This window comes from Bos mutus, chromosome 1 (assembly GCF_027580195.1).
Source record: "Bos mutus isolate GX-2022 chromosome 1, NWIPB_WYAK_1.1, whole genome shotgun sequence".
NCBI classification, from domain to species: domain Eukaryota; kingdom Metazoa; phylum Chordata; class Mammalia; order Artiodactyla; family Bovidae; genus Bos; species Bos mutus.
This window is the reverse complement of record NC_091617.1, coordinates 146544191-146560019: the sequence shown is the minus strand read 5'-3', so window position 1 is coordinate 146560019 and position 15829 is coordinate 146544191. Positions and strand designations below refer to the sequence as shown.

The window sequence follows — 15829 nt, the reverse complement described above, 5'->3', positions numbered from 1 at the left end:
TCTGCTCCCGGCCGGTAGGGAGCCCGGCCGGTGGGTGTGGGGGCTCCAGGGCTTCGGCAGGAAGCCCAGGGGTCTCGTGCCTGAGGATCTAGCGGAGGGAGGCCCGTGGAGCCCATGTCTAGCTCTGGGGGCCAGGAAGAGAGGTGACTGTGGAGAGCAAGCGCTGTGCGCATCCTGCTTGCCCCGGGGACTGTGACTTCCTGCTGCCTCCTGGATGGTCTGCTGGGAGCACCGCCTAAAGCCAAAAGGCTCAGCCACAGCGCCTGTTCCTACCTTCAACGTGCTGGGACCCATGGCCGAAGCACTAAGGACCGAAGGCCTTCAGGGCCGAGGGTTCAGGCCGACAGGGCAATCAGAGGCTCTGGCGGGGACAGAGCCATCCGCAGAGGCAGCAGGGACCGGAGGGCACTCAGAGGCCCTTCCTCCATCAGCAGAGGCAAGGGAGACCCCAGAGTCCTGACTCACCCCGGCAGGGCGAGGAGACAGGGCGGAGAAACTAGCTGTGGCCCTTGGTCCAGATGAGACGGGGACCAGTAAAGAAGCAAGTCTGCCTTTAACCGGCAGAGTTAGGCCTCGGGCTGCCATTGCTGGGAGTGGAACTCCGGAACAAGAGTTTCACACATCCGAGTCTGAGTGTGTAGACTGACTCTCCCACTCAGAGCTGAGGTCTCACCACGTCCTGCTGGCCACCCGGGACCGAGACCCCATGGACAAGGAGCCCCGCCCCGCCCCTCCGGACGCCCCCCGCCTCCCCGGGACGCCCCGCCTTGCTGGCAGACTCCCATAAGCCCCAGGACTTCAGGGTGCAGTGGCCGTGCTGGCGGGAAAGCAGAGGGCAGCGGTGGGTAAGGAGCCAGAGCAGCAGAAGCCTCTGGTCCATCAGCCTCCGTGGGAAGCCCCCTTGCTCCTCAGGGCCTCCTCTTCCCCTGACAGCACGGCAGCCGCGGCCCCGACCTCACGGCCGCTGTCTCTGGAGTCTTAGGCCGGCACGCGCTGGTGGGCACCGCCCAAGTCCCTCCCCAGACGCTTCCATGCCCCCTGCCCCGGGAGGTCCTGTGACAGCCGTGGTCCGCGCCGTGAGGGAAGCCCCAGGAGCCTCTGGAAGGCGCCCCGGGGGCTGACTCTGTGCCTTTGGGGCCTCCCCTGTCCGCGTGCCCCTGGAAGGCAGCAGAAGCCCCGAGGGTCCCCTCAAGAGCCCGCGGACGACGGTCTCAGGGCCGCGGCAACAGCACCTGTTCGCACTGCCTGCCTCCGGGCTGCTCTGCTTTAAGAAAAATTCATAAATAGCTTCCTGGTGTGTCTATTGTCTTGGGGGTTAATGGACCAGAAGCTAATGGACAAGCGTTGTGGCTGAAAACGAGGGGAACGCACGCTCGCGGCGGAGGGCCGGGTCAGAGCCGTGGGGCGGGCGTGCTGCGCTCGGGTCCCTGGAGGTGCTCCCTCCTGCCGTCCTTCCACCGTGAGGACGTCTGTCAAGACCCCACTTCCACAGAAGGTCACCGGCACGGATGCGGGTGGATGAGAACTGGGTAGGACGCCCTTGGCCTCGTACAGCAGCCAGACTGCCCGTCCCCTGGCAGATCACCCAGGCCTTCTCACGGAAGGGGCCGCGGGCAGGGCGCACCCCGAGGAGAGGAGCCTGAGCTCGGTGTCCTCAGCAGGGCCTCCCGCCCGCAGCTCTCCCGCCCGGCTTCCTGGATTCAGTCAGAGTTCACCTTTTTGAATCTGACGGAAACCAAGATCTTCTCCCCAGAAAGTGGACACAGACAAAAACGTGCACTTCATTTTCAGGCTGTGTGCTCAGTAGCTCAGTCATGTCCAACTCTTTGCGACCCCACGGACTGTAGCCCACCGGGCTCCTCTGTCCAAGGACGATCTCAGCAATACTGGAGAGGGTTGACATTGCCTTCTCCATCATTTTAAGGCTAAACCTCAGCTCTAATCAACTGAGCTAACTAGCTGCACATAAGCAATTCAGGGTTTACAAATCCAAGTCCAAACAGATTACCTTCAGAGGCTGCTAAATGCCCTGAATGCAAACATTTTTATTTAACTCACAAACTACTGACCGTGTAAAGCCTTTGCCTAGCCAGTTCCACCACACAGTGATTCAAGGCAGTGTTCATAACTGTTTTACTAACATACAACTTCTCAGTCACTAATGTACTAATTTAAGTCGAATCTGTATGTAAAAAAGGAAAAACATAGTCTCTTTTCACACCTCATGATATTAAAGGCAGAAACGTGAAATGTTTAAAATTTTCAAAGTAACGCACATTTTTTCCTTCTAGTAAGAGGCAGAATAAATGATGATATAAAGGCTCTTTTGTTTCTGTGAAGAAGGAAGATTATGTTCTTTATAATCTCCTTATATTTAAGCATTACCCATTACAGATGTTGGGACATTGAAATAAAAGGGGGAAAAATTCGTAAAACTAACCACTTCTGTGGAAATCCCACAAAAATCTCATCAACATAACCGTGTATCAATGTAACCCATTCAAGCATCCGGCCTCCCCTCCGCCCCTGCCCACTCGCTGGGCCCTGTCCTGCTTATCCTTCACTCGTCACTGTCACTCAGAGACGAGGCCCCACGACTAAAAGTCCCCCGAAACCGCCCGGCTCTGCACGGCACGTCCTGGTCTTCAGTTGCACAGGCCTGCTCACTGCATCCCTGGCCTTAGAGCCCCAGCCCCCAGCGCCTCAGCTCGCTGGTGCTCCGGGGGGACTGCTGGCTTCCCTGGAGCCACGTGTCACTTGAGGCACTGCTAATGAGGTTTACAGTCTCTGTGCTCTCTCCCTACTCTGAAGCTTCGCTCTCCTCTTCCATTCACCTTGAGCTTGACTTTAAAGGCACTCCTCCATTTCACTCCACCCCCAACCAACTGCTCCCCAAACCCGTTTTCATATCCAAGGGCAGGTACTGAGGAAATACTGGCTTAATGGCCAATGTGAGGCTTTCCAGCCAGCATGAGGGCTGGTTCTATCTCTTGAGGAATAGATGTGGGTGAGATGTGTTTCAGATGAAGAATGAAGGGACATGAGCACGATCACATGGGTCCTGGATTGAGGGGCGGGCAAAGGGAACGTGGTTAGTGACGGTCTACTGGGAGCCAAGGACTGAGTCTGATGCTCCGTGTGCAGTCTTTTCTTAGAAAGCAAAAGAGCAGATCACACGGAAAATATAGTCAAGGGCCCTACTCGCATGCAGCTGCCAGAATGGCTGAAGACTGCACACTCCGCACTGGGAGAGGAGCGATCCTTAGGAAGCCCGAGGGAAGGCTGCTTCAATACGCGCATCATGAGTCTTCAGGTCGATAAATAGTTCTAAGTGAACCGACTGTGCTCAGCTCAGAGTTCCAAACCTGCACTGACCTCAACAGACTCTGGATTCTTCTCTTAGGATTTACCTGCCTGCCAGCCAAGAGCCCGGCACGGAGCACGGCTTCTCAGGGTAAAATCTATCCTGTTCATGATACGGCTGCTACCGTCAAGTCCACTAGGAGAGACGCTGATTATATTCTTCAACTTAGAAGGTCTCTAAGCTCCAGTAATGGTTAGATGCCTTTGGAAGAACATGCATTTCTAAAAATAAAAGCAGAAACATGGCGAGGACCTCACTAGTAGGAAACAGCCTGGGGTTTTTACCACCATCCCCTCTCACTTGGGAGCAATGAGATAGAAGTCTGGCTAAGGTTATCTTAAAATTACATCACTTAGTCAAATAAGACCCTCACAACTGGCTTAAGATGGACATATTCTTTGCGAATCTCAGGCCACAAGAGTTTGTCCAGTCGATGACTCGTGGACAGTTAAGTGCTGCTGCTCGGCTGGGAGCTGGACACGCCGTGGCAGCGACGGTCAGCTTCCTCGTCCCAGGCCCCACCTGCCCCCACTCACAAGCTCTTAGGTTCAGCCTGAGCCACAAGGTCCTTGAACCTTTGGGCTTTTGGTGGCAGGACTGTTTCTGCTGAGGTAGGGGATGGGGTGGACAAGTCTTTTGCCCCCTGGGTCATGAGCTGGATGGGCTGGGGTTAGAGGAAGTGGAAAAGCAGCCTGGTGTGGAGATGGGGAGACAGGTTAGGTGATCAGACAGTTTAGAAAGATAAAGCGGAAGGGGGCTCAGGATGGGGGGGGTCACATGCACACTCGTGGCTGATTCATGTAGGAGTATGGCAAAAACCACCACAATACTGTGAAGTAATTAGCCCCAAATTAAAACAAATAAATTACTTAAAAAAAGATAAAAGGATCTGGGAATTATATTTACAAAAGAGAAAGACAGTGAAAGATATTCAGTTTGGAAAAGTGGGTGGGAAGATGGTGAGAGCCATGAGATGGAAAACAAAATGATGAAAGATGAATCATCCGCACTGAGGCCACGTGAGCAGGGAGGTGTTCTCGGAGCCCAAGAAAGGCTAAGAGAGCGTATAGTTTGCTGAGGTTTTCCCAATAGGTGTAGGGTTGGTACACGCTGCTCGGGTGGCTCAGTGGCAAAGAATCCGCGTGCAATGCAGGAGCACAGGAGACCCAGGTTTGATCCCTGGGTCGGGAAGATGCCCTGGAGGAAGGCATGGCAACCCACTCCAGTATCCTTGCCTGGAGAATCCCATGGACCGAAAAGCCTGGCGGGCTACAGACCCTAGGGTCGCAGAGGGTTGCTAAGACTGAAGTGACCTAGCATGCATAAGGTTGTTGCAAGAAATACACTTCCAAAGCTTCTGATAATCAAATCTGGGGAGAAGCGCCTTCCACGAGGAGCGAGCAGGGCTGGGAAGAGGCTGAGCGCAGCGCGGGTGTGGGTGTGTGCAGGCGCCTCAGATGGTGGCGGGGGCGGGGGGCACTCCTCCCACAGAGTTCCCACACGTGTGCCTGCAGGGCAGGGGAGGGACACACTAACAGTGTTAGGGACACCCGAGCTGCACTTTGCCCCAGTGATCTTAAGTGCTCTGGCTGCTTGGTGTCTGTCACGGGTCAGTATCACCAGGTGCCCTGGGGGCTGTTGGAAGTGCAGACCTTCAGAGCTTCAAGTCAAAATCTGCTAACAAGACTCTCAGGAGAAGTAGATCTCATCCTGCAATTAAATGCAAAGTTTCACATTCTTAATAATTACAAAGAGCTTTCAGCACAATGTGGTTGACAGAGGGAGAGCTGCCTGGTGATCAGTTTCCTTCTCTGTCTCTCAGATGTCACTAGTTAATTGCTAGTTAAACACTTTCAAAAACGTCTATTGAATGCTATTTTGCTAAATATCAGCAAATCAGATTCATAAAGCTCTTGCAGAGGCAAATAAACTAATTTTCAAAAATGACCTCTTCTTACAGCTAATTCTTGCATAAATATTATGACAAGTGCAAAGCTGGCTCGGGTGTGCGCTAAGACCGCAGACCCGACGTCTGGCTCCTGACTGCAGCGGGGCCTCCGCAGGAGCGCGGGAAGAGCAGCGGGACCTGGGACAGGCCCTGGGCACCTGCGCCAGCGAGCTCTGTGTCCCTTGTCCCGCCCAGGCCTTGGCTCTCGGTTTCCTCGTCTGTGAAACGAGCAACAGCTGTAATGGCCTGGAGGGTGTCCACCTCGACAGCAGTCTAAGGTCTGCTGGGCGGCATAACTCTAACCCACCTTGATTCACTGCATTTCACCCTCCCACTGTTTGTGTGAACCACCAATGAAAGGACGAGCTGCCGCAAACTAAATACCTAACAGAGGCTGGAAACCCCTCCCCTGGGAGCAGCTCACAGATCAGAGAAGTGCAGGCAGCTCACCCACGTGCAATTATGTGTGAGCGATGGCAAGCCTAAAAATAGCCCAACTCAGCCACGGAGGTTCATGCTGTCAGTTGTCAGCATGACAGGGAGGGGTGTGACTATAGCAACAGAAAAATGAACACGTGAGAAAGTCTTGTCAAGTTGATAGGAGAAGTTTAGATTTCATAAAAGACACGTTTTCAACTCTTGTCTCTAAATCTTTGAATTGACAAAGCTCAATTACGTGGAGGCAATAAAATGAGAATTTTGGTAGATTTTTGATAAATAATGCTTTCAGTTTTGGGTTCTGGAACCATAAGGAAATAAAACTGCTAACGAGTCAGTTTTATTACCTCTGTAATTAAAGGGCCATTTAAACAAATGTCTTTCTGTAATTTTTAACTGAGATGCTTTTCTCTGTATCTGTTTTGTTAAAAAGATAGTCTTGAACTGTACTTGACATTTTAAGATATCACTGCACATCTGACAATAACATAGACTGATATGGAATTTCCTTGAGAGGAACTCAGTGAAAATACTTAACGTCAGAAAAGGGCAGGGGCGGGATGAGAATCTGAGGCCACCCCAGGCCCCTCAGGAGCGGGCAGCCAGGCTCAGCAGGGCTTTTGCTGAGGGGAGCAAAGGCACCACGCAGTTCTGGGCAGGCTGTTCTTGCTCAGAGCGCTCACACACCTAACGTGAGGCCCTGCAGATCCAATCCCAGCATCCCTGCACGTGGTCTGACCGAGGGACACTCAACAGGGCTGCTCCCAGCTCTCACTGTCCAGCCGCGGGGCCCCAACCAGTCACTGCTCAGCTCCTCTGGTCGTGGGCGGGCGGGGTCTCCCAGGACGGGCCACCAGAGGGACAGCCAGGCGTTAAGGGGAAGGGGACTCCCTTGCTGGTCCAACGGCTAAGGCTTTACCTTCCAGGGAAGGGGGTGTAAGTCTGATCCTTGGTCGGGCCTTGGGGCCAAAAAACCAAAACATAACATGGAAGCAATAGTGTAACAAATTCAACAAAGACTTTAAATAAAAAGAAAAATGGCCAAGAGGAAGGACAGGATCTGTGTGCACACTCAACCAGCAGTGGCTTTGTGTGTTTATCTAGGCTTGGCTTCATCGCGTCCTAGTTGCGACACGCAGGATCGTCCGTGCTGACACGCGGGTTCCGTAGTGTGCAGGCCTAGCTGCCCCGTGGCATGTGGGGAAAATGGCCAAGAGGAAGGAGAGGATCTGTGTGCACACTGAACCAGCGGTGGCTTTATATGTGTATTCAGGCTTCATCGTGTCCTAGTCGCGACACGCGGGATCGTCCGTGCTGACACGCGGGTTCCGTAGTGTGCAGGCCTAGCTGCCCCGTGGCGTGTGGGATCTCAGTCCCTGACCTGGGACTGAACCTGTGTCCCCTGCATTGGGAGGCAGATTCTTAACCACTGGCTAAGAGGGAAGGCCTTGTGCGAGGCTTTAAAAATATCTTAGTCTTGGCAATGAACTGGTGAGACAGATCTTGGCAAATCCATTTTATGTACCATCACAAGCAGGCTGATCTCAGAAGTGACGGAGCCTGGTTTCAACCCTGTGTCTGTATGATGCCTGTGAGCCTGTCTCTCCTGCTTAGGTATCGCTGCAGCTACTTTTTTTTTTTTTGGCTCTGCTCATGGCATGCAGGATCTCAGTTCCCTGCCCAGGGACTGAACCCATGCCCCCTGCTATGGAAGCGCCAAGTTGTTCCCAGCGGACCATCAGGGGAATCCCCGCAGCTGGTCTCAGAGGGCACTTGTGCCTGCAGCATACAGATCACCCTCAAGGTGCCAGGTGCAGGCACCTGAGGCAGCTGCAGGTTTTCCAAGCAGAGAGGAAGACCAGCCCCTTGGAAAGCCCTTCTGTGCTCTTCCTCACTCAGACCACCACAGTCAATGGTTATTTCCACATCAAATACATTCTGCTGTGCCACCTGCTATTTTCACTTCATAATACATCATGAACATCTCCTTATGCTTATGTACTTTAACCTTTATAAAGACTGCATCACTATATTATAATCAATCACTTACTAGATGAACATCTCCTTATGCTTATGTACTTTAACCTTTATAAAGACTGCATCACTATATTATAATCACTCACTTACTAGATGAACGTCTCCTTATGCTTATGTACTTTAACCTTTATAAAGACTGCATCACTATATTATAATCAATCACTTACTAGTGGGTTTTTCAGTTTCAACTGTTGCACTACTTTACTGATCCGGAAAAACAGAAAAGTTTATATGGAGAAAAATATGTTGAGTATTAAAGTCATTTTTAAAGGATATAATAAGTAAAAAACTAAATCGAGAGCTTCACACCTCAGCCTTTACGCTTTCCTCAAATTTTGGTTAAAATCCAAACTGCCTACAACCCAGGAACACCCTGTGATAAAGCGTTACATATGCGGATGAAATAAAATGAATCCATAGGCCCCAGGGCCAGGGATTCTCAACCCCACCGTGAAGATGCAGCCAGGCTACTTCCATAGCAAAGAGAAGTCGACAGCCGTGGGAAGGGATTCTGGCCGAAAGTGAAACATATACACAAAACAAATCTGCTTTTGAGGTTAGCTGAAAATTCACAGCTGATAAGAGGTTTTCTTAATTAAAAAGTGCTTCCCATCCCATGCAATGAGAAAAATGTTCTTTTAGTGCTGCCTAAAAGAGTAAAAGCTGTTTGGAAATCCTGAGGCTTAAGTAAAAGCTGCTTTAAAAGCTGCTATGTGGACCAAACAACTTGGAAACATCCCACTACCAGATTTTTCTAGAACTCCTAGAGTAAATATTTGCAGTCACGTCTTTGTTCTTCTACTTTGGTCAAAACCCCAAGTTAAGTAACACAAAGGTCACCCATGTAGCCAGAGAAGCAAAAATTACAGTGTGTACATACACACATATACTCATGGTTACTATAAAATTAAACTTGAATTTAAATAATAAAATTAATTTTGGAATATACATCAGTTATTTATAAACTACCTCTTCATTACTTCTTTTGGATGCACTTTAAACTGCGATGCTATAAGATTCGTGTAAAATTAATTTATCTGAATTTAAAAAGTTGACCGTGAAGAAGTGTATGAACAGTTTTGGAGTGGCGGGGACTGGATGTGAAGGGACCCGCCTTCAGGGTTTCTCCCGCTGTCTCCTCCTCCGGCGCCCTCTCCCTGGAGGATAGAGGGAAGCCAAGGGCAGAGCAGGGCCGGGACACAGCCCGGGGAGACATGGGGAGGCAGCCAGGGGAGATGCGGGGACGTGGCCTGGGGAGACCTGGGGAGGCAGTCGGCCATGCGGGCCACGCGCGGCTCCAAGCTCGTAAGAGATCACTTGTTACTGGCTCGAGGCCAGTGCATTTGGGCTGCGTCCAAATGCGGCCATTTTGGCCGCATGTAATGGACTCATTGCTTGACAGGCTGGGCAATGGACGGAGTGTGATGTAGTCTGTCTCCAGTGAAGGCCCTGAGACGGGCCACGCTGGGGACCCCGCTGGAGGGAAGAGCGCTCGGTGGTTCTCTGGTGCGCCCTGACAGGGGGAGTGTGTTCCGACTCCTCGAAATGCTCCACACTCACAGAACAGCACTGGCACGTCCACGAGAGTATCTGTCTGATTTCCCTCATCTCCTCCCAAACTATGATGCTAGGCCCTGGAGGACGGAAGGAAAGGATGCCCGCAAGTGGGCTGAGAACGGTCACAATGTGGAGTCTAAACATTTTGTTAAGCAGCAGGGAGTTCCTGAAGCAAATCGCAGGTGATCCAGTAGAGACCTTTTCTAGCACAAAACACAGAGCTTTCAGGAATGTAGCAAGTAAGGCCCAGGACTCCATGGGCCACTCACGTGTAACCTGAAGGGCACACGAGGGCACTTCTTAGAATATTGGCACAGTCAGAAGGAAGAAAAGGTCCCGACATGTATTTCAGACAGCTGATTAAAAAATATATATTTAAAAAATAAAGAAAGCACTGCCAAATAACCACATGAGTGATTACAGATAGATTAGCACAACAGCAGAGTTGACTGTTTGACCTAGAAAGCTCTGGGATTTTTTGTTTGTTTGTTTGAGGGTAGAGAGATACTTAGAAAGGGCAGTGTAGCCATTAGGAGCTGAAATCTAGAGTCAGACTGCTTGATTCTGAATCTCTACTGCACTGACTGGTGTTATAACTTGGGGAAAGCTGACTAATCTCTGCGCTCTGGTCTCCTCATCTGCGATGGTGACATGGGGTCACTCGTGGGAAGCACTCAGCACCAGCGCCCGCGGCCGGTGCTGCCACCACTCCCAGGGCCAGAGCCCTGCACTCACCAAGATGAGTGTCCATCACCTTCGCACAGTACTTGCACATGGCATCCAGGTCATTCAACTGTCCTTGAAGGAAGGAAATTTGGGCTTCTAATTCTTCTTCCTAAAATGAAGGGGGCAAAGATACGAAAATGAAAACAAAAATCAAAGAAAATCCCCAGAGTCTTCCAAAAGGTCTGGACTGTTTTAAAGAGCTACCATCCATGTCATTTTAGTCCTAGACAAAACAAAAGGAATCAGCAAATGAACAAGAGCAAACCCACCCCTGCCACTGCCAGTGAGACAGAGGAGTAAACGTGATTCACAGCAACGCTGGCTTCCTGCCGTGTGTGAATGTTCACCCATACACACTTGTATTAAAAAAGGACATAAAATACCTTCAATAACTCTTGAGCCACACAAATTGAGAGTCAATGGGACTTCAGTGGACCCAACTCCCTAGACAGCTGGTACAAAACCATTACATTTTCTCATACACATTTGAGAAACCAGAAATTTCCATTTGTTTAAAACAAATCTCTTCATTTTCTAGACCACGATAATCTCTTAAAACATGAGATTCCCCAAAGCACTTGGGAAAGTTTTGCCCCGATAGCTGCTCTTACATCTCCTCTCTTGATAGAGTACTAGAGAGTTTTATTTATTTAATTGTTTCTAGGGAAAAATACTCTGGGTGGGATAATTATCTAAATGGTGGAAAGACAATCTAACTGTAACAAATGGATAAAGCCTGGAGCTTTTGCTTTTTTAAGAAAAAAAGTAATGCATGTTAAAAATTTCCCAAGGAAATTTAGAAGATTAAGGGAGTTTTTCTCAGAAAAGAGAATAATTCTCATAATGTAAGACATTTTAAACCAAGTTAGTTGGAATACAAAGAAATGATGTTGCCAGAGCTGGACAAGGCTGGCAGATTGGTTTTCCAGGGTCAGACACTTATCTCTCCAAATGAGAATCCTCTGTTGTTGAAACAAAGTGGAGAGAAACCTCCCAAGACATGTTTTTTCTTAAGAGACTGAATACAATCTGACACACGGATGGAAGTTAATGGCTGAAAGATGGCTTGCAGGTGTACCCTGTGTGAGCAACACACACACACAACACCCAAAAGCCCTGTTTTCAAAGGCTGCCTGGAAGATGAGCCTTTAGGAACATGCATTCAAACGCTTGATGCAGAACAGACACAGCAGTCGCTCTAAAAACAAATTATTGTGAAATGCCCACTGTAGGGTGGCCCAAGCTTGAACCTGTACTTTACATCGCGTAAAGCACGTCCTGATGTACCCTGTACATCCCACCAAGCACAACGGCCTCTCTTCTGATACTCAAGTAAAGATAATGCAACCAGGAGCTCAGCCAGGGAATGAGGACTGTGGCCTTGGGTAGGTGTTGCAGGGCATTTTCCTTCTCCTTTTTCTCCTTTGGCTCTACACAAACCTGAGGTTCCCTGTTTGCTCAGGACCCCACAGGAAACAAAAAAAGACTACATCTGTTGGTTAACCTCAGTCATGATTCGTCTCCGAAGATGGCCACTATCCATTCCTTCCCCGATGTATACGCTGTTCTGCTCATTAAGAGGTGGGGTCTACTTCCCTTCCCCGCAAATCCCGGCTGTCCTGTCACTTGCCTTCATCCAGAGAACGCAGCAGAAGTCACACTGTATCAGAGGCCTGCCAACTTCTGCTTCCTTCTGCTTTTACTAGAGGAAGGCAGCTACCATACTTAGCTGTAAAGAAGTCCATGCTATGATAATGAACAAGAGGAGAACCATATGGAGAGAAAGGGGGCCACAGGAGACAAGGAGGCTCTAGACACGTGAGTGATGTCTTCCTGGACCTTTCGGCCCAGCCCATCTGAAGCCAGTCAAGTGAGTAACCCAGCCAGCAGCAGGCGGCGCAGAAGAGCAGCCCAACCCAGCCCTGTCCGCGCGCCTGCCCTGGAAACCCGTGAGCAGCAGCAACGCTGCTTTGAGGAGTGGGGTTTGTGGTGGTTTGTTAGGCAGCAACGGATAACTGACACGGCAGTGGGAGGAAGGGCCACTAGAGCGGCACAAGGCATAAGGAAACCTGAATCCTATTTCCAGCCCTGCCAGTCACAAGTCACGCAACCTTAAATGATCCTCCACCCAGTAAGGGCCTAATGTTGGCACTCTCTGGAGAAGGCACAAGTTAGATACTTTGCTCCCAAGAGGTTTACAAGCTTGTAGTTGGAATAGGAAAGGTTTATAATTACCAGACTATGAGGTAGAGTACATGAAAATCTTACAGAGAAATAAGAGTAGTTGCTCTGAGAATCCTGGTCCTGGCCTCCTGTCCCTACTATTGAACAAGTCACCTTTTCAATGTGTTACAGATACAAACCCACCTGGAAGAGTCTAGAACTGTCCTGAGGCCAGCACCTGGCAGTCTCTTGAGAGAGGCTCTGGCTGGAGTTTGTCCCTGCCCTTGGCTTCCAACTGGGGTGCTGACAGCCCAGAATGGACAAAGGACACCAGGAATGTACCACCAGCTGGTTAAAATCTCTTCTCCATTTACTCTATGTATGAGTTTAGTTTGGATTAAGTGATCACTTTTTATGAGATGCAAAAGCCCTTGGTGGCCTTAAACCCCAGCAGTCATTCCTACCTAAACGGGTTAAGTGTATTCAGTGTGATTTTTTTTTAATAAAAGCTGGGAGAGAAGAAGAGCTGGAGAGGAGAGAGTCAGAGGACACAGGACCAGCCTGTGGGTGGTGAAGTGCTGACAGTGGGAGGGAGTACAGAGCTCAAGGAGGTCTGTTCCTCCAAACACGTGGCTGTGCTTGTAGGAACGTGACTGTAAGGAAAGTGGGCCGAGACTGACTGGCGCCCGGTGCACTGTGAGGTGCGCGCAACCTGCACGAGCGCGCAACCTGCACGAGCGCGCAACCTGCACGCGCGCAACCTGCACGAGCGCGCAACCTGCACGAGCGCGCAGGGCAGCCGGGGCGCCCGCTGGGTGAGCGCGCAGGGCAGCCGGGGCGCGCGCTGGGTGAGCATGCGCGGCAGCCCGGGGTGTGCGCTACGTGAGCGCGTGGGACACAACACAGGCCTCCAAGGCAAGCACTTTCACTTAGACACTGGCAGCAACTGAAGAGCATCTTGCTTGCCTAAGTCCTGAATAAACCTCAGTACAAATGGAATCCATGTGGCAGAAAACAGCAGTTTTCATTCTTGTAAGACTTTTTTTTCAATGGAAAGCTGACACAGAAGTCCAACTGTGAGACAAAGAGTAGCTGAAACAGGTGGAGGGGCCCAAGAAACTCTTCCATTTGGAACATTAAATCCAGTACGTGATCTTGCTGGAGTTTGCTTAATCTGAAAATACACCCAAGCCCTTGAACGATCAGACTTTATAAATAGAAATGGAATCACTTGGTTCAAGGGTGGTTTGTCATTTATTCTTCACTTTTGTATAATTACAGATAAAAGAAAGAGCCAAGAATCAAGATTCTAAAATTGTGGAAAGAGACCTTCCATTTCTGTCCTACCTTCTGAGGCTCCACACGCCTCAGACACAGACAGCTTTAGTCATTTGCTTTCATTAATGGTGGTCTGTAACGAAAACCAAATGCTTGGCTAATTGCCTTGAAATTTTATAAAACCAACCAGTTAGTGTCATTGTTATGTATAAATAAGACATGAAGAAAAGTTCTCGTTATGTTTGCTTTTGCATACATGCTCTGCCTTCCGTTATGGGAGGCAGGATGGTGGAAGCGGGTGGCGTGCAGGAGTGGACACACCCGGGTTCGAATCCTCTTTCTGCCAGTTTGAGGACACTGGCTGTGTCGTCTTCAACAGTTCCTTCATTTCACCTTTTCCCCCAAGGCACTGATGAGACCCAAATGGCAACACATGGAGAGTGTCTGGCACAGAACAGGTACTCCATAAAGGACATTATTCTTTAATGTTTAAAGTCAGGTCAAACAATAGAACCGAGTTTTAATACGGAGGTTGGTGATTCACTCTTAGAAAACACTGGTCTCTGGTTTAAACATCTTTATGTGGCTCCACCCAGAAGGATGAATTAGGACTTGTGAGCCCACCACTAAGTTCTGCAGAACCACTGATGTGTGGGGTGAGAAACTGGTGGAGGATGAGGAGGTGGGCCGCCAGCAGACCCCGTGAGCAGCGCAGCGCCAGAGGAGCCTGGAAGCCTCCGGGGAAGGACCGAGAACATGGGCCGCCCCGCAGAGGAGCATACCGCTGGCTTCCAGCCCTTTCACAGGGGCTGTGGCAGGCCCAGCCCTGGGCTCTCCATGCAGGAACTCACTTACCCCTCACAGCAAACCCATGCGGTGGATTCTCTCACTACGTCCCACGTGAGACATGGGCGCCTCTGCAAGCCACTTCCTCTGAAGCAATGCCAACGTAGAGGTGGCTCTGTGAGAACGCAGGTCACCTGCCCACGACTCCCAGTGCTTCTCTGAACATATTCCTCCTTACACTTGATTACCAGGCCCTTCCAAGGAGTGCCTTTGTATCTCAGTTTCCTTTAGGAGAAGCTCACCATTTTCAGTGTTCAGACCCATCCCTCAATGGCTTATTAAATCATTTTCCTTCATTCAGGTATTATCGTTTGTGTTCCATTTGTCGAATGATTTTTGTTTAGGCTGTATCTGGAGAAATGTGTTTTGAATTTGCTTTGTAAAAAGTGGTATTTCCACCACCATTCTCCCCCGAATAGTTGACACATCATTACACTTTCACTCACATATTATATGCGTCAAATTGTTTAAACTGTTTTCTAACGTGGATTTTATGGATCAATTTTGTTAAGTGCTTCAATGTCTTTATGTTCTTTCTTGGTTAATAACAGGATAAGCTTTTGTAGTTTATTATTTATTCATTGTTCAACAAATTTATTCATTGATACTGCATTAGGGCTTGTGGGAAATACAGTAATGAACAAGAGATGTGTTGTGACCTCTGCAAACTTAGGAGGAGGTAAGACCACACATCAAGCATGAGAGGAGCAAGGCACAGAGGTGGAAATGAAAGATTTTCGGCAAGCAGCAGCATTTCTGATGAATCTTCAAGAAAAGGGACTTGGCTCGGAGGAAGTGAGGAATAAAGATTTTTAGGAGGCAGGGACCCAGTGAACAAAGGAGTACAATCGGAAAAGCTGGGAACGAGGGCAAAGAGCCCGCAGCTAGGCGGGGCGTGGAGAGCAGGAGCCGAGCTGGGCTGGAGGCCTCCCGCCCCCTCATCTCCTTCAGAGACGGTGCTTTGGGGGCTGGGCCCGACCCCGCCCTGCCGGGGGTCCCAGCTGCAGCGGGGCAGCCCTCAGCGCTCCGGGTTTGGAGAAAGGGGGACAGGAAGGGCCCGAGGGCGGGGTCCGCGGAGCGCACAGGGATAAAACCGACCCCACCGGCAAGACGGGCTACACACTGCCGCCAGCAGACAGGAGAGAGCCCGCTGACCGCAGACGGTCAGCAAGGGGCGGGCGGGAAGGGAAAGGAGAGGCTGAGGAAGCAGAGTGCGGAGGCCTCTGTCCTGCGGAAGCCGTGGTCACACCAGGGCCACACACACACAGACACACACACACATAGATACACACAGACACACACAGACACCACAGAGATACACACACACACAGACACACACAGCGATGGCGCGGCGGCCAGGGCGCCCGACGTCCGCAGAGGAGGGCCCACGGGAGAACCGCCGGGAGCTCCCGCGGCTGGCCCTGCCCCACAGCCCAGCTTGCTGAGCTTGGTTTCCTGGGGATAATTAGGAA

The 15829-nt window shown here is 50.4% G+C and overlaps 1 protein-coding gene across 1 annotated transcript in view; it reads right to left on the bottom strand.

Annotated features, from left to right (window-relative positions):
- Nucleotides 1–15829, bottom strand: part of TBC1D5 (TBC1 domain family member 5) — a 595923-nt gene that overhangs the window by 9095 nt on the left and 570999 nt on the right. Inside the window, exon 20 of the mRNA XM_070377101.1 lies at nt 10080–10179. Coding sequence (XP_070233202.1) covers nt 10080–10179 — 100 coding nt within the window. The remainder of the gene's footprint in view (nt 1–10079; nt 10180–15829) is intronic.